At 33.6% G+C, this 25,824-nt stretch overlaps 1 protein-coding gene across 7 annotated transcripts in view; it reads left to right on the top strand.

The window, feature by feature from the left end:
- Positions 1-22,280, top strand: part of CSNK1A1 (casein kinase 1 alpha 1) — a 41,644-nt gene extending 19,364 nt beyond the window's left edge. Inside the window, exons 4-12 of one of the 7 annotated variants that reach the window (XR_005647312.1) lie at positions 464-562; positions 2,876-2,959; positions 6,731-6,870; positions 8,276-8,354; positions 9,360-9,434; positions 11,960-12,066; positions 12,843-12,955; positions 17,596-18,021; positions 19,726-22,280. Coding sequence is in view for 4 of the 7 variants with exons in the window: in XM_039836507.1 (XP_039692441.1) it covers positions 464-562; positions 2,876-2,959; positions 6,731-6,870; positions 8,276-8,354; positions 9,360-9,434; positions 11,960-12,066; positions 12,843-12,991; positions 19,726-19,733 (741 nt within the window). In the remaining 3 variants the exon portion in view is untranslated. Of the gene's footprint in view, positions 1-463; positions 563-2,875; positions 2,960-6,730; positions 6,871-8,275; positions 8,355-9,359; positions 9,435-11,959; positions 12,067-12,842; positions 12,992-17,595; positions 18,022-19,725 lie in introns of all 7 variants that reach the window. The other 6 variants (XR_005647311.1, XR_005647313.1, XM_039836507.1 and 3 more) reach the window with 6 other exon arrangements.
- Positions 22,281-25,824: the final 3,544 nt, after the last annotated feature.

Here is a 25,824-nt window from a genome sequence, read left to right as displayed (position 1 = left end):
GGGAGGGAGTATATGTAAGTGTGTAAGAGTGTGGAAGTAGATCTGGGTAATAACAGACTGTTTTAACATAGCTTAACCTCAGAAGGCATAAGATTGGTGGTGAAAAGTGATGATTTAGCTTTTACTTTATGTAACAACTAAAACAATTCTAAATTTATTACTTTTCCAATTTAAAAATTGCAAACACCAGTTCTTTCTATCAAATTAGGTGCTGTCTTGTTTATAATCATTGGAAGAACAAGCCAAAGGATGCTGCAGGTTCTTGCTTGGATATTTATCAATCTAGACATAAATGGAGAGCCTGATCACTCTTTTTAATTTTGACTAATACGAATTTGTGGACTGAAAAGTTGTTAAAATATACCTGACATATTGAAATAATTGAGAAATAATGTGTTGCTTTCTTTTATCACGTAATTCGAATTGCTTAACTCAGTTCTCTCCCCTTTTTTTCTTTCCCCAGATGATCAGTAGAATTGAATATGTGCATACAAAGAATTTTATACACAGAGACATTAAACCAGATAACTTCCTAATGGGTATTGGGCGTCACTGTAATAAGGTTAGTAAAATGTTCTTTGCATGAAAGAACAAAGAGTAAAAACTCCCAAAAATTGCTTTGGTAAACTTTCAGTCTTTTAAAAAGTCATAGTAAATTTAATTTGCTGTTGATAATTGCTTTAAAAGATTGTGCTAGAAGGATAATCGGCTATTAATTTAGTAACTTGAAATAAATTCTCTTCAACTTAACCAACCAAGGTTAGTTTTCTATATGGAAATATAAAATTCCCAAGGGCTTAATAATGAAATGTAATCATCTATGTTATTTAACTATTCAACAGTTTTATCTATTTTTCATTTGTAAGTGCTTGTGCCAGCGTGGGAACCACTGACCTCTCTGTCACCATGGTGTTAACATTTGCTGACTGAGCATGATTGATAATGAGAATTCTTCAGTCCTTGGATTTGTGTATTCAAAAGGATAACTTTTGAGCCTGCTTCAAAAGTAGTTGACAGTTTCTTACTTGGGTGCCAGGTTGGGTGGGTTCTCCATCCCTCCTCCCCGCCTTTCAAAGGAAAATATTAAGTGAAATGGACATTCATACAACAAAACTAGTGTTCACTGGGGTCTCAGTGAATGAACTTTATGGGGTGATTGGGTTTTAGTTAGTGACGCATGATTGCACTTAGAAACTAATTGTGTTGAAATTTTTTCTGCAATGATTAGTTTTATTGAGTGAATTGCTTTATTTTTTGATTCATTGTTGAGCTCGGGCAGACAGGCAGCATTGGCAATGCACTTAAGCATATTATGATCTAATGATCTGATAGAAATTCTCAACTTCAGGACAACTTGGGGACTTTTTATGTTTTTTTTTGTTTTTGTTTTTGGAAGGAAGATTTCTGTTTGTTTTACTAAACCATTAGGAAATATTTGGTGTTTTTAAGTCTAGCTATAAATGTTTACCTTTGTTTGCCTGTATGAATGCCAACTTGGAGCTATTACCATTAGAACCGGTGTTACTTGTTAATGTGTGAGACATTAACGTTGGTCTGACCCAGTTGTAGAAGACTAATTTTTTTGGTTGAAAGCTGAGCTTTAATATTTAAAAAATAAAGGTGTTTAAATCTACTTATAACTTACCTTGTCATTCCCAAATTGCATCCTTTTTTTTTTTTTAAAGTATTTCGTGGCTTCTCTTTTTGAAGCATCCAGGTTCTTAATTGTTATTACAAAACCTGGTAATTTAATTGAAAAAAAAAATTACTGATGTTAGTTTTGGGGGCAGTTTTGTCAGTTTGACTCTAATCTTTTGGCCATTTCCCAGTCGTCTCCTTCCCATTTTTTCCCCTGCTAAAGATCCGTTATCTTCATGTGATGCATATTCTGCATGTTGACATTGCAGTACATAGTTTTTGCCTTAAAATTAAATGATGGCCTAGATAATACCTCTTTGCTCCCCCCCCCACCCTTTAAAAATAACTTGTTAATCACATAGTTGTGTTAGAATCCCAATTGCCCAGTGATGGAAATCTTTTTATGATCTTTGTGTCCTCTTTAGAGATACTAAAAAGAATATTCATGGAACTGCTTGCTGTTACACAGATTCAGAGAGCCCGTAGGGCACAAACACCAGCATTTTACTTAACTCAGATTCTAAATGTTGTTCTTGAACATTTTAGATTAGTGTTTTGTTTATGTAGTTGGTTTTTAGTGTTTTCTGTATTGTAGTTTGAAAAATGCCAGTTACATGAAACTGGATTCTTTGGTCAGTTTGTTTGGATAGTTTTATATTTGCGGGGGAAAAAAAGAGTTTTGGGGGGGCTTTTGAGGTTGATTTTTAAAGTCAAATTTCTTATTTTGAAAATTGTTCTGAATTTGATATTTAGGAGTGGCTACTCCAATCTCCGTGAATTTGCTCATCTCTTTCAGTAATAATCAGCCCTGCATGCTTATGAAAATAAATTTTAAGGTGACTAAATGCCTTCTACCTCTTCCTTACTGAAGATTTTTTTTTCCCCTGTGCAATCTTTTTTTGGGGAAGGGCAGATTATGGTACCAAAGATTGCAGATCCAAATTCCCCATTTTTTATTGAAAAATTAAAGAGCCAAATGTCACCATTGCTATCCCTGTTTCAGGCAGTGACACATTATAGTGGCATTAAAAACCTGAGTATTTTCCAGAATTCAAATGTTTTTGAGTATGTGATTCGTATTTGGAAAACTGAGAAGCTACAGTGCTTGGTGGAAGAAGGATGGCATTTGGCTACCCTGTTCTTTCTCTAATGCCTCGGTGTTGCCTGTCTGCGCCGGCCATTGTTGCAATGTAAGCAATACTGTTTGATGCACTGCCACCCTCTATTGTCTGTTTAGTGTTTAGAATCTCCAGTGGGGAAGAGGAAAAGAAGCATGACTGTTAGTACTTCTCAGGACCCATCTTTCTCAGGATTAAACCAGGTCTGAAACTGTCTCCTATTCCAACCTCAATCCCAAATTCATGTGCTTTTCTTTTTTTATTGTTTTACTTTGATTATTTTTGTTTTGTTTTAATTCTGGAGAATGTAGATCTTGCTCAAGCACCTTTTACGTTGGCATTATTCAGACATACTTGGCAAACATATAACATTATTAAGATCTTTCTTTGTGGCTTTTGCTTAAACTTCTAAAGTTTAGAGAAAACTTAAATGAAAACAGGATTATGTTTAAAAATCTGACATCTGTACAAGAAAATGACATTCGTCTAGAAATTTACCTAATGGTAAACTTGAGATAGACTAGTTTTTAAAAATATATTAGGAGTTGCAGAACTTACTGCATAAAAGATACCTAAATTCAGTTGTATCAGTTGCCCATATGGTGCATATGTTCTGCCTCAACTCTTCCCCTTTCTTAATGAACCTCAGGTAAGCGTAGATCACATTTCAGACCTAGTGTTTCTAGAATTGATTTACCTCAGTCTGAATTCTCTCAACTTTAACCAAATGGCATAAAATGCTTAAAGAGCATTACATGCTCTGGTACTAGAAGACATGGCATTCTAACAGTATAACAATAACATAATCGAAGCACTTATCAAACAGTTACCGTTAGTAATACATTAAATGAATGTATAACGTAGAGAAACACCACAATAATTTTAACTGTAGGCAGAAATCTTCATTCTTTTTCTTGTGTAGAGAAGTTGGATAGGTTTTTTAGCTATGAATTTTCAGACAAACAAGGGAAAATAGTTTTTTTAAAAACAAAATTCAGGAATGTAAATTTCGAAGCTCCAGTACAGATGAATCTTAATCAGTTAATTTTAGTGTACACTGAGAAGGAAGTATTGGCATGAGTAATTAAAAAGGTTGTATTTGATATACAAGCATACTTTATAGTTCTTTATTTAACACCTTCTTCATCTGAGTAACCATTTAATCCTTGTCCATACTGCTCAGCATTATTTTAGAGACCACCTTCTCCTGCTGTTACAAAGGTTTCAGAAATTCAGATTTATTTTATTCACAAAGAAATACCAACAGTGGTGACGAGATTTTGGTTGGGGAAAGGAGGATGGTAGGTAATTAAGAATTCCATTCATTCACATATTTAACTCACATTTTGTAGCATAATTTAATAATTTTCATAAAATTATATTGAATTGTTTATATATTCTCTACATACAGGTTAATTGGGTGGTGAGGAAAAGTGATCTTGTGAATTCTTTGAAAGGGCAGGGGAATGTGACCCCCTGGTTAGGAGAAAAATTGCTGCAGATATTTAAAGCTAAAGTTGGCAATAAGAATTTATGAAGAAAATGCACCTCTGCTGGATGGGTTATCCTAGTATATCCAACATTAACTCATTTCCACATACCTTCGAAGAATAGGCTGTATTCTTTAAAATAGGCACAAATTTTACTTAGAACATGTAATTAAAATACACAGAAAAATAGCTTGACCCATCAAAGATATTAGGTCTCTTTTTGCATATGCAAACCTATACAGATACATTCTTAATGACTTCTTTGGTTCTACCTTTACATGTTTGCGCCTGTTTGGTTGTATTCTTGGTATCATGTGGTTTCATGTAAATACATCCATTATATGTTTGCATTCATTTTAAAATTTAAAGCATAGAAGTTACTGAAGAAGCTTGATAGGAATCAGAAGGTAATTCCAAGAATTTTTTTTTTATTTTAAGTAGTTTTTCTTTCAATTGTTTGCTCCTAAAACAAGATACCTTTGTTTGGCAATGACGTTCCTTTTCCTAAGTTTTTACAAGAAGAGAAATTTTAAATTGATTTATTTGCTTTGTAGTGTTTTGTTTTGATATAAAGATTGAGACTTTTAAGAAGATAGCATGTTTATTTTTTGTTTTCTTAATTAGATTTCATCCTACAGATTTGTGGAAGGAAATAACTATAGTAAACACTTGAGTTTTTATAAAGCAGTCTTAGTTTTGAGAAAGTATTTGGTTATTGAATTGCAAATGGAGCTACTGAATGTAGATTTAGACATGAATGAAGCTATCAGACATAATCATGTCAGAGATGTTCCTATTTTCTCCTCCATTTTGAAGTACTGAAGGAAGCAATCCCCGAAAATATTCCTTGGAGGAAGAGATTTCATGTCCTAATCACTTTTTATTTAAAATCCACATAATTCTTAGATGTATTGTTTAAATATCTTGAAGCTAGATGTCGTTTTGTGTTTATTTTTTCCTTGATTTTCAGTATGAATATGTAAGAACTTAAAGTCATAATTTTTGTTTTGCTTAACATAATTTTTATTTTGTTTCGCTCATTTTAATATTTGTGTACTGAGCTGATATAAGCTGATACTGAGAGAAACAGTATGAGCTTTATTTCTTTTCTAACACTTTCTCATGTTCCTATAATAATGCAGTTGCTTAGGGAGTGAGTTTCATCTTATTAGAGAGCTTTTATGATCTAATTACATTTTACTAAAAATTTAATCTTCATTCTTTTATAGTGGTAGACCAAGCAATAAGTATCACATTATTAACATAGTTACAGAAGCTCAAACCTCAGTATCTTTCCCATCCAATGTATAACTAAGACTAGGTTGACAGTTGCTTGCCTGAAATAGGTATTTGTCATCCTCCTAAGAGAGACACTTGGTCAGATCTTTTTCAGCTAAATCAGTAACTTGCTTTGTTTGTTTGCATTTATTTATTTATCTGTCTATCTATATTTATTTACTTATTTACTTACTTATTTATTTATTTATGGATACGAGCCCTAACAGACTAAGTGATTGGGTTTCCCAACCAATTAGACTGTAAGCTGTGGCAGAAAAGACTCAATAGAAAGAACTATAAAATGTAGAAATAACTAGAAAAAAGAACAATAGGGCTATGTTAGTGTAAGGGCACAGAGATTTGCTTTGCTTAATAATCTTAAGTGATTTATGGTAAAGGCTAAATTTTAAGTATTGTTTATTTTGCTTTAGAAGGTAGGTAAAGGTAAATATGAACGTATTTTGTTTTTTGGGAGTTTTTTTGGTTAAAAATTTTGTTTTTTCCTTTTAAAAGTTTTAATCGTAGAAGTAAACCTGAATTAACATTATGAGTATCTTATTCTCTACCATATATATGAGACAGCACTAAACATTTTGTTCTAAAGTACTAGTTTTGTTTTTAGTTAGCATATTTAAACTGCTACTTGTGAGCCACCTTGATACTAAGTACTATTTTAAGATTTTAGATCAACTCATTATAATTTCTGTAAGTTTAACCTGGTCACATGCATAAATGTCAGTGTGAAGCATTAGAATATAAAGCATACTTGTTGAAAAATGCTTTTTTATTTTTTAATAAAAATCTTGGTTTTGTTGTCATTGTCAAACTTTGAGAGTTGTCTTATTTACCAATAGTAACAGGATATCAGATTTCGTTATGGCACACAGCACACTTGTCAGCTCTGCTATCAAACATATATATATTTCTCCACTACTTTCTACAGACAGGCTCTGGGTGTGTAATGGACTGGACCTATGAAATTGTCCAGTTGAAACAATCAACCACTTCACTTAACTGTATTTTTTAAATTTGATTTATTGACGAGGACTAGTAAAAGCTTATTGGAGTGTTAAGTTTATTCATTATTTGTTTTACTTATATTTCATTTTGATATATTTGAACAAATAAAATAGATGCCATTTAATGACTAAAGTAGTTTAATAGAACAAAGTTGGAAACCTAATGTCTCTTTATTTTCTTTTAAAGTTATTCCTTATTGATTTTGGTTTGGCCAAAAAGTACAGAGACAACAGGACAAGGCAACACATACCATACAGAGAAGATAAAAATCTCACTGGCACTGCCCGATATGCTAGCATCAATGCACATCTTGGTATTGAACAGAGGTGAGTTTGACAGTTGAATGTGTTTATCACATCCATAGCAAAAGCCTTTAGTGGATGTTTGAAATATTTGTTAGTTTCTTACAATATCTGAAGATGTCTCTTGGCTAGGATTTGAAGGGTGCTTATTGATTCTTCTACCTGCAGTGTTAGCCACTGCAGAGAAGCCAATTAAATGAAGCCTTTTTGTTTTCTTTGTTGAAGGTTATCTCTTGGGGAGAAAAATAATTACGTGATGAAAAATGGGAATCATGAATGCAGTTTTACCAAGATATTTATTTTTGCAGCTGAAGACAGTACTTATTTTCTTAATGCCGATCTTGGGCTTTTTATATTTTAGTGGTGTAAGTTGAGTTTGGGAGAAGAATGTGTTGGTTATTTTTACAAGGAAAATGTTATCTGAGTCCTAATGAACCAAAAGGTGGTTTGTGGATCATCTCCTATTCTATTCTTCAACATCTACATGAATTAACAGGATCTGGTTTGAAGAAAAAATTGTCATAATCTTTGTGCTTAATTTCTTGAGTTCTAGTTTTTCATAGTCTCTTCATCTTTTATCAGTCGTTTTTTGCTCCTTAAAAACAAAGAAATGACAGAGTATATGTTTCCAGGTTAAGGAAGCTCGTGATATATTAAGCTTAGAAAATATGCATAAATATCTGAATACCTTAGGTTAACTGTATTTTCACATTTTTTTCTAGGTCAAAGTATTACCAGTCTTTAAATATATGTATCTATCTGAATATATATGTATGTGTGTATATATGTATATACAGTTGACCCTTGAGCCACTTGGGGGTTAGGGGAACCCACCTTTGCATATTCGGATCCCTGACATCAGAGTTGACCCTTGAGCAACTTTGGCTTGAACTGTTCTGGGTCAGTCGAACTGCAGTCAATTGTAAAAAATCTACATGTAAGTGGACTCTCACAATTTAAACCTGTGTGGTTCAGGGGTCAACTGCGTGTGTGTGTGTGTGTGTGTGTGTGTGTGTCCCCATCCGTCCATCCATACAGATGTTTACTTAGGTTTAAGATGTTAATTTTTAGTTCAGCATCCCTAAAGTTATTTTTAATGAGCTTCTATAAAATTTACAAGTATCCTGTTCTTTGGTTCTTCCATCTTCCTTAACTTTATTTGGAAAGTTATTTAGCTAAATCCTTTTTGCTCTTTAAAAATTAAGTTGCATGGCTGTGTTAGATTTTACAATTTTGGATCCTGCGAGATAGTTTTATTTAGAAGTAACCCATTTTGAACTTTTTTATTGCCTTAACTAAGTACCTTCTTGCACAAGACACAAAATTGCTCACTCTCCTTGCTTGAGAAAATTCCTTCTTGTGTACATGCCTTTCTTTCACATATTTTTCATAATAATTTCAGCTCATAAATTTACATTTTCTTTTCTAGTCGCCGAGATGACATGGAATCATTAGGATATGTTTTGATGTATTTTAATAGAACCAGCCTGCCATGGCAAGGACTAAAGGTAAATCAGACTTGCTCTACCAGTTGTTTGGTTTTGTTCTAAGAATAGAAATGTATATTGGAGATAATCTTTAAGGTCCCTTTCAAATGTGAGGTTTTTAAAAAGTAAATTAACTTTATTTTACCTTGTATTAGGAAAATGAAATATGATTACGTCAGTAAGAATTAAGTTAATAGACTCCCACAGACATGCAGGAAGAACAATTTTTTGGGAAACAGCAGATACCCATTGGTATGGTAACCAGTAGCTTTATCTGAATGGAAGTTGACATGGGCTAGGAAATTAGGTGAAGGCTTTCAGATTTGGGCGTGTTGCCATTATGTTGAAAATATATACTTTTGTGTACAATAAAACTGGTTTATCCAGAAATAATAATTCTATTATTTAATTATCTTTAAATTTTCTGTTAACAAGGAGTTTCACCATTGCTTTTGTGAGTTTTCCTATGTTAATGATAAGTCACTGTGTCCTCAAATTTAATGGCTGTTTTTATATTCTCTTGGTTTTGTAAAGGAAAATAGTCCCTGTATTTTTTGATGTCTATAAGCCAGGCAAATTGCTCAGTGCTTGTGTGTGTAGCTTTATTTAATATGAATATTATTTTTTTGAAAAATATTTTGACTTAACACCAGTTATTAATGTCACTGATGATGGGCACATTTTTTTGGTATTGATCTGCTTAGGACCTTTGCCCTTGGGTTGAATATGGGTTAAGAAAACTCATTTCAAATTTTACTCCTCCCATTTTTACTTAAATCATATATCTTGATGTTCCTGTCAGATCCACCCTTTCCTAATAGCTAAAAATGTTATTGAAGTCGAAACTCATGTAAAAAGTTAACAATTGAGGGGAAAAAATTTTAGATGTAGTATACTTTGATTTCTTTTTTATTCTAGGTTCTAATTTCTCTTGAAACTCAAGTTTATATTTATATCTAATGTGTTAAACTAATAAGGCTCTTCTCAGTAGTATTGAGTATGTGGTTTGATTCTTATATTCCACAGGCTGCAACAAAGAAACAAAAATATGAAAAGATTAGTGAAAAGAAGATGTCCACTCCTGTTGAAGTTTTATGTAAGGTAGGTGTGCACGATTGAAAAAATATAATATAATCTAATCTGCTTGCCAGCCCTGGAACTTAAAAAACATCCTTTTAGGAGCTAGTTATTTACCATTTTAAATTTACTTATTGATAATTTTTGATTTGATAAGTATCTTTAAGAATGGCTTGAACATATGACATTTTAAATAAGTTTTTTATTGTTTCTGGTTTGTTTGAGCTCTATCATCTGTTAAAAATTAAAGGGAAACTATAAGGGGGCAGGTAAACTGTCCTGCAGGTAAACTGTCCTAAATGAACCTCAGCAATTTATGAAAAAATTAAATTTAAAGTATTCTTATCCCTAAGCCGGTGCCAGAAAAGAAAGGATACCAGCAATTGGTATATCAGGGAGTAGGGAAACAGAGGCAGGCAGATCAGAACAATCTAAAATATAAATAGCACATGTCTGATGGTGTAGATGACAGCTTTAATCAGACTCATACCTCCAGACTCTCAGATTTCATAGAGAGGCATGTGAGTTGAGAATGGAGAGATGTTTATGCCATGATGAATAACCATGGTCTTCCATAGAAAGAAGACCACATGGTCATCTTTGAGACAACAATTACATACCTGAAATAATTAGAAAGCAGTATATAATTAACATAGTTGGGCAATAGAAAGTAGAAATCAGCATGAGTTGAAAATAGTACTTTGTGGAAGGGGAAAATGGTGATGTTTTTATGCGTCTCCCCATCCACAAATTTGCATTCCCCTTTCCTACATATCTATAATAAAGGAGGGAGTCGGGTGGGAGACTGATCTTTTCTGAGACTCTTTGGGATTTAAATTAGGAAATACATTTTAGGTTAATGAATAAAATGTCCATATGTTATAATCCACCCAAATAATTTTAAAATCTATATACTTCAGGAAGTAAAACATCATGTTTTCTATATACTCCTATTTCCATGCAATGGAAAGATTCATTTGGCTTATCAGAAAAGTTGGCCATTTTTACAGGAAAAGACAAGATTTAGTAACATTCTGTGCTGGTGTGTCACTTCTTAATTTTTATCTAGGAATTGTAAACTATATCTTTTTGGATTAGCTACATATATTTGATTCAGGGTACAGAGAACACAGAAGTATTAGATGTTATTGTAAAGTAGTGAGAATGTGTTCAGTCTCATGGTCCAGTTGTGTACTTCTTATTTCTCATCTGTAATGCTTATGATACTGGTAGTTCTCTTGTTGAGGTTTTGCCTGTTTTCATAAGGTGGCAACACATGAAGTGTACTAATTGACCCTCAGTCGTGGTGTTCAACTCCATCTGTAATACCTTTAAAAGCAAATTTGGTAATTGCTACTTACCATTAACATAGACCGTGAATGTGTATTAAAAATTTTTAAACTCTTATTAAGAGTTTTAAAAAACAAAACTGTACAGTATATATTTATGGCTTTAGTTTCAGATGGTCACCCAAAAAATAAAATAGCATAAAAGTACTCTGTAAAAATTAAAACTGTTTATATCAGTACAATCAGTAAAAATAAATGTTGCAAATATATTCATTCTATTATACCTTGATCTCGATGTGAGAAATTCCTTAAAATCATAAGGTCGTGGGAAGCGATTGCCTCTTTTAACTTACCTCCCTTTACATTCACATTGACTCAAGTTGAGAGGTAGTGATTTTTGTTTTACTGCTTTGCCTATGTACATTCCTGATGGCAAAATACTTTTGGTGATTAATATCTTCAGTCTCAATAACGTTCATATATCTGCAGTCTCAAAAATATTCATATACATCTTTGAGATGTTTTCTAGGAAGCAACATGGAAAAAGTTTATGCCCACAGATATACTTATTAGTATTTATAATAGAGAAAAATTGGAATCTTCTAAATGCCTAATTATAGGGAAACATTTGTGATGTATTCATTAGGTTGACTATTATGCCGCCGTCCAGAAGCTTAGGAAGAGGTTGAAAATAACAAAAGGATGCTTGTAATATAATGTTAATGGAACAAAACAATGTATTATATATGCACTATGATAACAGTTATGGACAAACCAAGTCTATAAGATGAAGCATTGAATTGATCTGTATCCCAACAGTGGTTGCCTTGTATGTTTCCACCCTTGATGATTTTACTTTTCTGTTTATGTAGGAATGGGTACTACTAATATAAAAAAGAAAGTAATTGCAGAGTTGGGAGGAAAGCTCGTTCGTTGTCCTGTTCTGGCAAAGAACATTGCTGGCCTCCATTTTATCATTTCTTTATTGTTGCCATCAAATTATTAGACATTGATAAAATATCTAAATAATTTAGGAACATAAGACTGTAGTAAAAAGATACATATTTCCTCTACCAATATTAAATGATATTATAAATTTATGAGGATATCGGTCAGATTTTAGTTCTCACATCTTCCAGTAAAGTAGTTAAAACACTCTCCTCAAGTACATTTTTTGCTTGTATTTAAATACATTTACTTTTCTATCTTGAAATGAGGTTTTTGTTTTTTTACATTGTGTTCTAACTCTTGAACTTGTAGGGGTTTCCTGCAGAATTTGCCATGTACTTAAACTATTGTCGTGGGCTGCGCTTTGAGGAAGCCCCGGATTACATGTATCTGAGGCAGCTATTCCGCATTCTTTTCAGGTCAGTTTTTAAGGTGTTTTAAGACTGTAAACTCCAGTGAGGGGAATTAGTTAAATCCACCCAGCGTATCTATTCTGACAAGTGGCAACTTAAAGTGCATCTAGCCAATATGAATAAAATTTTAAGGAACTGTAAGTTTGGCTTTTCCATTTGTAGTGCAAATGTGCTCGAAATTATATTAGTTTGGGAGAAACAGTTGAATCAAACTTAAACTAGAATCTAACTTTTCCACAATAATTGCATTTCGTATTAGATCTAAGTGACTGTCGGTAGCCCTTGGAACTCTCTAACTTTGGTACAGAACCTTATTCAGTACCAAAATGAAAAGCAATTAAAATATCAAGCAGTCATGGAGTCTTTGCTACTGTGGAGGCAGGCTCAAACTCTAGGGTTCCCTAGGTGTACCCCAGAATTGGTCTCGAAAGGGGGAAGAATAGAGTACACGCGGTTCAGAATCTTAGTGGGAAGAGAATACAAATTGGAGGTAATCCTCTAACCCCAGAAAAGTCTTTGCAAGTCACCAGTATAGCTATCCACCTCACAAACTTACAGTCCCATTCCTACTCTGATTTGGTTTTAGAAGGTACCTCCTATTGTGATTACCACTCCCCCTGAATAGCTGAACATCATCTATTGGAGAAGAAATCTTTGAAGAGCTGCCACACTTAAGAGAAAATATTCAAATCCTTAAAAAATACTCTCACTGTCTTAAAAGCTCAGTAGTGTGTTAAATTAGTCTTATTAAGGGATTAACATAAATTTTTTTTATTTTCCAGGACCCTGAACCACCAATATGACTACACATTTGATTGGACAATGTTAAAGCAGAAAGCAGCACAGCAGGCAGCCTCTTCAAGTGGGCAGGGTCAGCAGGCCCAAACCCCCACAGGCAAGCAAACTGACAAAACCAAGAGTAACATGAAAGGTTAGTAGCCAAGAACCAAGTGACGTTACAGGGAAAAAAAATTGAACACAAAATTGGGTAATTCATTCATTTCTAACAGTGTTAGATCGAGGAGGTGGTTTTAAAATACATAAAAATTTGGCTCTATGTTTTTAAAAAAAGACGTCCTTGGAAAATTTGACTACTAACTTTAAACCCAAATGTCCTTGTTCATATATATATGTATATATATTTGTATATACATATATGTGTGTATATTATATCATTTCTCTTGGGATTTTGGGTCATTTTTAACAACTGCATCTTTTTTACTCATTCATTAACCCTTTCCAAAGTAAACATTTGGTGTTGGGAATATGGTATAATCAATCAATCCAAAATCCTAGACCTAACACTTGTTGATTTTTAATAATGAATCCGGTTAGCCATGATGTCTTGACTTTCAGACTAACAGTGTTAAGAATTTTTTCTGCATGTTAATGCTTTAGTATTTAAAATGGAAAATTGTGAACATGATGTAATTTCAAGAGGTGAGTTTGGCATTGCCCCAATAGTATCTGTCTTCTCAGTCGTAGAGCATCTTGTTTAAGCTCTTAAATACTCAAATAACTGAAAAGCTTGACAGTGTTCCTAGTCAAAAAAGCAGATCTTTCTTTTAGTTGCTATTTAACTACATATGTTTATTTCAAAAAAAAATGATTCTTTTGTTTTTGGCTTTGTTTTTTTAAATCTTGCTAAAACAGAGTCTAGGGATCCAATGTGGAATTGAATTCTGCAGTTTGAGGCCTTGCAAATTGGAAAAAAAACTGGGGCAAATGCCATTGAAATAAATGTTTCTTTTCTATCTTTTCTCTAGCACTCTCGGTGCTATAAGGAGTAGAACTGTTAGGGCACGGCTCCATATCTTATCACCGTTGCCATACAGTTCAACTCCTGTATTTCATGTCTTTTGTTTTCTTTTCCCCTTTCTGGGGCTTTTCTCCTGAAACCTGCCTGCTTTCTGGAAGTGGTGGGCAGGTAAGGTTTGGTTTTTAATTATTTAGTTTCTAATTATTTAATTTCTGAATGACTGCTCTAGTCTGAACTTGGTCTTCTTTGGTCCTTATTTTCAATTTTGTATTTTAACTATTTTATAAATAGTTATTTTAAAAATAAGCTCTAATCTGAGAATACTTTCAAGAAGTATTATTAACTGATGTCATCCTCATCCCAGCAGCTCATCTTTTAGAAATAAAGTTGAGATGCCTTCATGTTTCTGTATTTGAGAAGGATTCACAGTTGAAGGTTTAATGTAGTGGGGGTTCTTAGATGATGAAATTTCAGCTCAGGATAGCACACACTAATGCTTGCCCAGTACTCTGCCCGTGCATCTCAGTTGGGACTTAATTGCTCCTTTTGAGTGATTTAATCATTATATAACTCATCAGTGCCAAGAAGGTAGGAGAAACGGTCCTCCTATATAGGTAAGACAACCGAGAGGACTAAACTGAGGACTTGTTATACTTGACACTTGTAGTATATTTGCTTTTTCTCACGAAATGAAACCAATTTTTGCTTAAAGCTAGCTGGGATAATAGGATCATCATGAGTTGCAGTTTCTAGAACTAAAATTAGATTGAAATCTTAGCTGACCTAGAACATTCCACTTCAGGCATTCAGCAGCCTTCAGAAAGAATTATACCTTATTTTGAGCTAGTTCCATTGTTAGTTTACTGTATCTCTTACTCAATAAACAAGCAGAATTTTTGTCCTGCCTTATCTAGGTCCTAAAGATGAGAAGTTGGACCCACTGAGTTAGTATGTTTCCTTGGGGGAAAAAATTGTAATTAAACTTAAGTTTAATCCTTACTTTGTATCATAGCTATTTTTCATAAAAGCAACTTAAAATTTTATGAAAATCTATATAGCATTATTAGATAACAGAGGTTATACATTGTTACATAAACACGAACTTTTAAATTTTTGAAATTTGGACTTTTCGTAAAACACATCACATATCGTTGACCGACTGCTTTCAGATACGCACATCCAGATGCTCCAAGCAAAATATTGCTTGCAACTAAAACATGCTACTCCACAGAATAAAAACAACAAAATTACTTTTGATCTTTGACTTCTTGAAAACATATTTATTTTAGATATAGGTCTTAGTGCTCCAAACAGATATTACAGAAAACCTCCTGTATATAAAGCCATGAAAGTTTTAGCAAGTTTGATGGTGACATGAAATAGGTGTGGGGAACCAATTCCTCTAACCTTTACCCCAAGCCCCTTATCTGGGTCAGTCTCTAAGTAGTAAGAGTGTTCAAAAGCATACTCTCTTAGGGTTCACTACAGTTTTTTATTCAAGGAAGAGCTCATGCAGTTTAATGATTTATTGGTTCCAAGAAATCCTTTCGGTGATGTTGAAAACACCATATTGCATTTTTCTAGTTACAATTTTAGAAAGTGCTGTTTAAATAATCATATCATTTGTTATTCACAGAATTATACTTTCAGAGGTTTCCATATCAGAGAATTCAGTTTCTTAAATGAATCTTCAGCAAGTAGATTTCTATATTGCAGGAATGTCTGTTCCTGGAAAAAATTCCTCAAGTAGTGGCATTCACTAGTATTTTTTTATGTGATTATTTTTATTTTTGAAAATCTGTACCTAATGTTTCTTTCATAGAAAGCTATAATTTGTTTAAGCAGTTCACTGAAAATATGCAAACACTCTTTAAAGTCTAGCTCAGTTCAGCTAAGATGGGCTTATTATATGTAATAGGCTCCTATCCTAATTACTTTCTAAAGAAAAGATCTTTTGAAATGTTCTATTCCAGAGCCCATCAAAAAACTAAGAATAAGAAACAAGTTGTTTCTCCTAGTGCCCGCTATGATCTATCTATCTGTACTAGTTTTCATTGCCTAGGTATCACACGATTATAATTATTGTTTATTTACATATTAAGGAGAAAAAGAAGATTCACATCTGATACACTTTCAAATCCATTTCATTCCCTTTTCTTCAACTATATGTGATTATTCTAAAAGTACTTTTTAAAAGACATTTAAGAAGTAGTAAAGGAAAAAGATGTTTTTAGTACATTCACAATCCAATTAAAGTTCATCATTTCTTTAGTTAAGGGCAAAGATGGGGAGAATTTCAGAAGGTAGTGAAACTGAAGGTGGATCCTCACATAAGTTTACTATTCTGATCATCTTGACACATCTGTTCACTACTCTAGTCATAAATACTAATAATTTTATCATAATAAAAGTACCTCGATGTCAAATTGTTGACATTCAAGAAATTAGAAATCGTTTTCCATCACATTATCCTACCATGCCCATGGTCTTCCTTGAATTACCTTCCAGTATTTACCAGGCTTCACCACCTTTTATGTCTAGCTTAACTTTTTCTGACTTCACCAATTGCTGCTAGGAACGTGGCTGATCACTCAGCAACGTAACCTAAATCACAGGGGAAGACCTTGAAATATCTGGAGAGACTGATCTGCTCTGAATACACTCAGTTCAAAGGGAGCTGCATCTGGCTTGTTGAAATTTTTGTCAGCTTTTTTTCACTGTGGACAATAAAGCTGGAGAGAAAAGAACTAAAAAAACCTACAAGAAATGAAGATGAGTGTGCAAGAATTGATTTGTGGATGATCTGAAGTCCACGTCTCCAAGGCTGCTGAACCTATCAAACTTTTCATATTGTCTGGATAATACAACAGTCCAGAAGACCTAGAAGAGTTCAGTGTTGCTGTGACTCAGTCGTGTATAATGCAGACCATCTACCAGTTGGGGAAGGAATCAGTTGTAACAGGTATTTTAAAATTCAACAACCTCAGATCTGTAGCAGAATGAATTCTGTAATAGGGAAGACAAAAGAAATCGGATCATCAGTCTGGGTTTTTGTTTTTGTTTTTTTTTTTAAATGCCGTTTAGGGATGATGTCTACCTGCTATACTTAAGTTGTCATTTATCTTATTTGTAGTGATAAAAATAAAATCTATTTCCTTTATCTTTCCTAATTTAATACTTTTCTGTGGAGAAGGAAGAGTTGTAGGTTTCTTTGTTTTTCTTCAACTATTTATACTGTCAATCTGATTCAAATTTTCTAAGCTTTATTCTGATTCTGTGTGACCAAAAAACCACACAAGCATGTTATAGGAAAGGTTGATTTATATAAAAGGCATTACAAAGTGATGAATATAAATGTTATATTTAAAATTACTTTTTTAAAAAAGTTATATCTTACCAACTGCATTGCATAGTGATGAATATAAATATATTTAAAATTTTAATTTAAAATGTTTTGTCTTATGCTGTGAAACAATTCTACATTTCAAAAGCTCATCACAGACTTTTAAACCTCACTATTATGTAAATATCCCTTTGAACTAATTTGTGGTTCTGTCAAAAAAAAAATTACGGCCATCTGAAGTTAATTCACAAATAGGAGCATACATTAACTTTCAGATTGAAGGATAGAATCTCCTGGTTAGTTATATAAAAGTGAACATTTTTTTTCCTTTTGCAGATTTGAAAAGAAATTTAAATGTAGCTATTTACTCCTGAATCTGTCACATTGATCCTCAAACCCTGTTTTAACTTTTTTTTTTCCTTTTTTTTTTTAGGAACAAAGGAATCCATTTCTTATTTTAACTGTTGTTGCAGTGAAGATGGGTTTTTGGACTTTTAGAAGCCAGGAGATACCACCTAAAGTTCAAGATAAAAACCAAGGACTAATGCACACTGGAGAGAAGAATGCTTGCTTAGCACTTGAAGACCGAATGTCGAAATCATGCTGAATGCTTCTATTGTGATTTTTAACATCACTGACATCTTAGGATAATTCACTGGAGAAACATTGATCCCTGGGTGTGAAGTATCATAGCACACTGGACGATCTGAAGAATAAAATCTGGATTCGGCTGCTGTATTCTGCCAGGAATATCGTTAGGCTAGCCTTTAACCAGTCCGTAAACAATTGTAAATCATTAGTTGACTCAGCAATTCCTCAAATATCAGATTAAAGATGAACAGATAAAATTCTTACCTAGGTATAATTCTTATCCCTACACAACAGATTTCTACTATTTTGACTGCCAGTGTAACTTATATTTCCACATTTTAGTTTGTTAGTGACAGTGGTTTCCATTTTAAAGCTATTTGGATATTCAGTGTAATAGTTATTTCAGTATAATGAAATTGCGTACACAAGTTTTGGTAAATGAAAACCCAGAAATTTTAGTAGTTGTGAAAACATTTCTCTTTGTCTTATTTAAGAATAATTGCAGTACTTGAAACCAAATGCCCATCAGGATAAGGGTTATTTCTATTCAGCTAATCCATAGTTTTAATTTACTTTAAAATTTCTATGTTTTTAAAGTTGGATTAATTACAGAATGTAGTCAGATTTTTGTTATCTTTCATTTTTGTCATTTGCTTTATGAACGTAGTACTTGGGACAGGCAGCGAAGGTCTCTTCTATACCTTCTCTGGTGTTAGGCACTGTGGAGCAACAAAGTACAGCACTACATCTTGTCCTGGGGTCTTAGCCCAGTATATTTATGGAATGAAAGTGACTTTCAGCCTTCAAATGAAAGAATGTCTAGCTAACAAGTGAGGAAATATTTGCCAACAAATGATATATTAATGTTTGGTATTTGAAAAAAAGGCATATATGCATGAAAACTAATTGTGGAAATATTTTATCCCACAAAGGCCTCTGGAGATAGTCCAACAAATGTTTGAGAAGTACCCAGAAAGGAGCAGTTTGTAATTGATAAAAACATGATTTGTGCTAAAGAAGTGTGAGGTCAGAGTGGGCTAAAATATTGGCTGTAAGAGTTTGGAAGGGGGTGTACCAAGGGGCACTGATGCCTTAAAGGAAACCAGAAGGTGCCGATAGGATTTTCATGCTATTCCTGAAAGATGGGCATATTTTTCTCTCAAAGCCACAGGTTAAATTTGTAGGTAATATTTTCAGCCATAGATAAAGCATGCAGCTATTATTTGCCTGAATTCTTCTATTAAAACGTGGAATCTTTAGGCTGAGGAGGAGAGCATTTGCAGGGTGGGAAGCCTTGAGAAGTAAATAAAGCCAAAAAAGTATTTTGTTTACATTTTCAAATCAGTGATAAAGCCTAAACTTTTCAATGCAACTGATGGAGGTAAAGGAATTTTTATAGATCTGAAGTTTCTGTATAAAAACATACCAGTTTTTTGTGGTCAGTGGAGTAACTCAGATAATTATGTCTTGAATACATTTATTAAAACGTAACTGTTCCTTATTCATATCAGAAATAATGGGCAGAAAAGTTCTGCTCATAGAATGATTAGAACTGTATGGTCTAGTTGTTAAAGCCAGGCAATCTATTTTTCATTCGTTTAACAAATAGTTGGACACATAATATGTTCTAGGTACTAGAAATACATAACTAAGTAAAACAGGCTTATTGGAATTAACAATAACTCTCTAGCTTGAGAATAGTATGCCGACTGGGAGGCTTTAATTCACTGTTATACTTCTCCTACCTAGAAGTATCCAGAAGAGAATTTTCTTGTTTTTCTGTTTAAAAGAAAAACAAAAACAAAACTGAGCTAATGATTTTCAAATAGATGGAAATCACATTAGTCACTATTCTAAAATAATTACTGTCCCAAATCCACCCAATTTCTTTATTTTGGGTGTAGTTTTTTAAAAAAAAAATTTTTGCCTTGGAATTTTAACGTTTTTTTCTGTTTTGATTTTTTAAAAACAGGTTTCTAAGCATGAATCGAAGAACAGAAGAAGCAGTGCAGATGATCGGAGCAGCATTTGTTTCTCCCCAAATCTAGAAATTTTAGTTCATATGTACACTAGCCAGTGGTTGTGGACAACCATTTACTTGGTGTAAAGAACTTAATTTCAGTATAAACTGGCTCTGGGCAGCACTGGTGATGCTATGTCCCGAGTTGTAGCCGCTGTAATTGTGAATATTAACTGAGATAGTGAAACATGGTGTCCAGTTTTCTATTGCATTTTTTCAAGTGGAAAAGTTAACTAAATGGTTGACACATACAAATTGGTGGAGAAATTGTGCATATGCCAATTTTTTGTTAAAATCTTTTATTTTGAACTATACTGCTTTGAGATCTCATTTCAGAAGAACGGCATGAACAGTCTTCAGCCACAGTTGTGATGGTTGTAAATGCTCACAATTGTGCATTCTTAGGGTTTATCTATCCATCCTGGGGTTTGCAAGTTGTTCACTTAAAACATTCTTAAAATGGTTGGCTTCTTGTTTGCAAGCCAGCTGATAATGGTAGCAACCAAAGATTCCAGTGTTTTGAGCATACGAAAGACTGCCTGCTTACCTGTGCTAGAAATAACAGCATCTAAAGTGAAGACTTAAGAAAAACTTAGTGACTACTAGATTATCCTTAGGACTCTGCATTAACTCTATAATGTTCTTGATATTAAAAAAAAAAGCATATTTGTCACAGAAATTTAGTTAACATCTTAAAACTGAACATGTATGTATGTTGCTTAGATAAATGTAATCACTGTAAACATCTATATGATCTGGGATTTTGTTTTTATTTTGAAATGGGAGCTTTTTTTGTTTACAAGTTCATTAAAAACTAAAAACTGTTTCTGTAAGGAAATGAGATTTTTTTTTTAACAACAAAAAAATGCCTTGCTGACTCACTATGAAATCAAATCTCCCCAATTTTTTAATAGACTACTTCAAGCCATTTGTTACATAATACTCCTTTGCAAATCATTTTAGGTTTAGTGTTATAACTTTTCCTCAGATTTTTTTATTTAAAAAATTGTTTTTTGTCTGAAGGGGAAAGGCATTATTATTATTTTTTAATGACTTGCAGGCATAAATACTAAGTGCTGCATCTGCCAGGACTTAGTATTATTATAACTCCTGCAGCTTCAGACTAACAGCTGGACTGATTTTGAATAAGAATGAAAGTGTTAAAGGGTTTAACTACAAAATGAAGTTTTTAAGTTCCCTCAATTGGCTTTGAGCAGATTGACTCCCAGCCTTGGAGAACATCACACCATTCAGGTTCATGTGCTTGCTGACCTTCCCTATGCCCTAGCCCACCCATTTCTGTAAGTTATCTGCGCTTCTCTCAGTCTGATATGCCACTCTTCTTTCTGACCCAAGAAAAAGGTTTATTAACAATGCTTTTTTTTAATAGTATAATTTATTCACTTATAGCATGTCAGGATAAATTAAAACTTTCGTCTGAAAATGCTGCCGGGAGCCTATTGTGTAAATGTAGGTATTTTGTAAAATAACCTATAACCTTGAAATTGTAAATTGACACGTGTTTGGTCAGATTGTGTCAAGCTTAATTTTTCTTTTTTTTATTTGACAACTACATTAGCAATAATTAATTCCATGATTACCACATTCTGCCATTAAAGGATAAATTAGCGCCATCATGCTGCAGAAATCTTAATGAGTATGAACTTTTGGGGTAGGCAGCTTTGTTTTTTCCCTATCCACCCATGTCAGTTAAGGTATTTGTTTCTTGACTAATAAACCCTTTGATACTTTTAGCCAGAAATCAGTCTCATAAAGCTATTTTTAAGTATAGTTTGTGTAAAAAAAATGTTTAGCTTTGGTAATAACTTTTCCAAGCTGAACTCCCTCTAGCAAGATATTTTTCAGTGCTTTTATTTACTATGCACTTAGACTATGCACTTTTTCTGAAATATTTTTGTAACACTTAACTTTTTTGTATTTTTGCCATTTGAAAAGGTTGTGGTGTAGTTGGTCTGTAATTAAGTTGCAGATTTATAACTGCTGTTAGCTTTGTAAATCAAAATATAGGTGTTTTTGTCCTGGTATATCGTCATTCCATCTACAGCTGGAGCTGGAATCCCATTGATCTTCTAGCTACCATTCATTTTCTTCACAGTTCACAAAAGAAGAATGTGAAATTCAGTGAATGCTGTTACTAATCCTGTCGGGAGATGAATCTCATTTCACCAAAATTAAATTATGTTTTTCCACTAAAATGATGATACAAGTTGAAGACACATCACTCAGAAATTGGAAGACCTCACCACTTAAGGCTCCGCAGTGGCTTACTCAGCTGAACTCTAGGTTACTACTCTTTACTTTGTTTACCCATTTGGGGGTGCAGTTTTTTTAAATGTTGGGAGATGGCCATTCTAACTACTGTTGAATGTCTCTGTTTTGGGAAGGTATAACAAGAAAATAAAAAAATATATGTAAAGGGAGAGACTGGTTATCTCCTCCCATATGGTTGTGCTCATGCTCCTATGGCCTATAAATGGAATTTCGGAGGTTTGCTTTTACTATTACTTTTCATCAAATATTAAGTAAGAGATTTTCCTATTTCTGCTAGCCCTTGCAATACTATTACATGTTTTAAGCAGAGTATACTGTAATAATTATATACTTAATTTTAATTTCATTATAATAAGAGTACCAAACAAGGATTTTAGAACCCAAGGCAACAAGCTAGTTTCCCCTAACATTTGCTGAAATACCTATTGAGAATGAGTTCTTTTAACTTGACTAGAATGAACCATGGGAATTGCAAGAAGATGTGGTTTAGACATATTCAGCTCAGTTCCTGAAAATTCAGCGGTCTGTGAGGTATTTGACTTTCTGAGCCAAACTGATATGTAGCAATATTTTAGGCTTTTTCTGTTAGTTTTTAAACATCGATGACCATGTGACCAAGATGCGAGTGGGTCTATGTGTGATAAAGTGTAACAAACACATAAAAGAATTTATCTCAGATGTGCTGTCCCGTTAAAATGACTTTGTGAGACTAAACTTACTTTAATCATATTGCTATTACTCATATTTTGGGGACCTCGTCCTAAAATTTTTCCACTTCTCTGGAATATGTTTAGTGATAACAGACTTTATATACCTCTGAAATGGCCAAAGATGGTGGTGAATCGAGTGTAAGTTGATGTCATCAGGCTGTGCATTCTGTATTTAATTATCAGTCAGTATATAGTTGAAGAGAAAATGTTTTCTGAAATGACTTGTTAGACCCATTGAGTATAGTTGCAAAAGTGTAATGAAAATGTTGAGCAACATTAGAGTAACTAGCTGTCCAAGACACGTTTCAAGCTGTTGGTCAATTATTTTGTGTCTTTTGCTTGAGACTGTGGACCCACAGTGGCTAGAATTCTATAATGAGGCCACAGATTCATCAAGTTTGGGAGACCTGGATTCCTACTTATTTCTTTTATTTGATCTCTGCTCCTTTTCAGCCTGGTGGGGTGAATTGATTCATTCTACCTTTTATGTTCGTCAAGCCAGATCCCTTGAAGAGTTGTGGGGTTTTTTGTTTTTGGTTTTTGTTTTGTTTTGAGGAACTCCTACTACTGCCTATCTTGTAGCATCAAAATTATGAAGAAATGTTTGTAATATTAATTATTTAAGTATTGGGAGCAGTGTTGAGTTAAATGGTGTCACTACTACCCAAGACCTGAGTCAAAGCACCTGACTTGGATGATTTCTGCATGAGTAGAAAAAATGGGGGTGAAGAAAGTCTTTACGAGACCAGTAGATCTAAGTCCTTCATAGTGAGGCAGCCAACCAGAGTGTATAAATCATAGTTATTTATCTGATATTTAAATTCAGGATTTTCTATTTTATCTAGTCATTTATCACCCCAGGCAGGCAGAATTTGAAGAAATGAACTGAGCTGTTTTGGTATCACAGTGTACCTTCCAAATCGATTTTAGATTGTCAGGAGCTATACCAGCCAGCTACAGGGAATTCAGAAAGGAACGATGCTCCTTGGGGAAATGTCTGAGTTTAGGCCTGGGGCATAGAAGGTACAAGATTAACCTGGAACGTTCTCTTGTGCCGAGAAGAACGGAAATCTCGAAATACAGGGTTCGTACTAGCCAAATCTGTACAGGATACACTATTGAAATAGTGATAGCAGCATAACTCAGTGAGAATCCTTGATTTCTATATTTATATAAAAAAATGGAGAGAAGGGAAAACTTCCTTAAAGTAGAATGTCAGCTAATAAAAGTAAAAATATTTTAGAAAATGATTTTGTTAAAGTAGCTAGTACAAGTTTGATAAGCAGAACATTTACATTGTCTTAAAAGTACACATTACTTATTGGGGGACTTAAAATTACTTGGCTGAACAGTTAGAAAATATTAACATTTTTTGATCCTCATTCTTAGTCGGAAAGGTAACATTATCCCCTTTTAAAGGTTACAGTACTAAGTTTCACAGGATTAAGGAATTTGAGTCCATATAGGACTTTAAGGTTCTTAAAGTTATGTACGTCATCTCATTTAATCCTCATAATTACATGAAACTTACTGTTATGGTAAGACAGGTTGGTAAGTTATTCAGAGCCAGGACCCTAAACTTAATTTCCTTTAGCTTTTATATTGTTGAGCCATGATATTCCTCCCCTTTTTATTTTTATCACCATTTTAAACTCAGATTGGTAACAGTAACTAACACTTATGGAGTGCTGTGTGCCAGGCACTTTGAGTGCTTTACATGTATGTATTTGCCTAATTCTCAGCTTCCCATGAGGTAAGTCCTGTCTACATTTTATATTTGAGGACACAAGCACAGGATTGGAGGAGGTACTTAAGGTCTCTTGGTTTCTTAAATGAGAACTTCCCTTTTCAAAATAATTCATTGTATCTTAAACAAATATCAAATGGTATGGGAGCCGAGGAGGCGTTAGGATCCAAAATGATATGTGGTGGGAGGGTTTTCATAAATAAGTTAACCACTCAGCTGATTGGCCGTTAGTGGAGTCCACACTTAGGACCAAATACTAGAGTTTGTTTTCTTCAGCCTATTGGAGATGAGTTGGTGAAAATGAAGCCCAAAAAGATGTATGGTTGTGTTCATGTTCCCACAACCAGGATTGGAACCTGGGCCAAATGGTACTGTCACATATTTAAAAAACTTGTAGTGGCACTCGCCACTAAAACAAAGCAATTATTTTATATACTGCATTTGTCAGCCAACCTTTACCTAGTTATCACCAAGTACCTCATCTGTGTTGATAAAGTCAGCCAGTTTTACTACTAAAAACAGTTAAAAATTAAAATTGTTTTTTTAATCAGCTTAAAAATGTTGATTACAATTGTTGGTATTGGATTAAGATATCCATATCTTAATATTCAGGAGCAGAATGCATTAAAAAAAATTGCATTCTGCTAGATATAAAATTTGATCAAGTTATTTTTGCTTATGGTTGCGACTTTACGATTTTGATGTATTTCCATGTACCCAGGTTTATATAGGTTAAAATATACTAATGTTTTCACTGAAAGGGTTTTCTCCCCCCCGCCCATGAATAGTACTTTTATATTTCATAGCCTGATAATGTCATTGATGGAGTAGAATGTCTAGGTAGAAAAATGTAGCCTTTCTCAATATTGCCATATTAAGTCTACAGTGTTACTGATTTCAGAGAAGTAGAATAGTTTGAATAACGATTGGAAACAATTTCTGTGGGATGCCAAGCAGTCATCCATTCGTTCTCTGCCAGTGGACAGTGACACAGATCTTAAGTGGTGATAAAGTACATTAGATATTTAGGACTGGAAGAAAGGGGGAAGGTAGGTATTTTTAGAAACTGCTTTCAGCGGTTGCTAAGTAAATACTAATTGCAAAACTGGTTTGCACTGTGCTAACATGTGACTCCATTGAGTGTAATGTTTTAGTCTACATTTAGACACAAAAAACTAATAAGCCTCTAGATTCTGTGTGTCTACCAAAAATGTGAAAGTAAATGGGCAGTTTTTAACATCCTTATCCACTCTGCCCCCTTGCCAACTGGTGAAAAATGTGTAAGTTATTGCTTCTTTATCT

The sequence above is a fragment of the Pteropus medius genome, unplaced genomic scaffold, assembly GCF_902729225.1.
Source record: "Pteropus medius unplaced genomic scaffold, Ma_sr-lr_union100, whole genome shotgun sequence".
Taxonomy (NCBI): domain Eukaryota; kingdom Metazoa; phylum Chordata; class Mammalia; order Chiroptera; family Pteropodidae; genus Pteropus; species Pteropus medius.
This window is presented reverse-complemented; position numbering and strand designations above follow the sequence as displayed.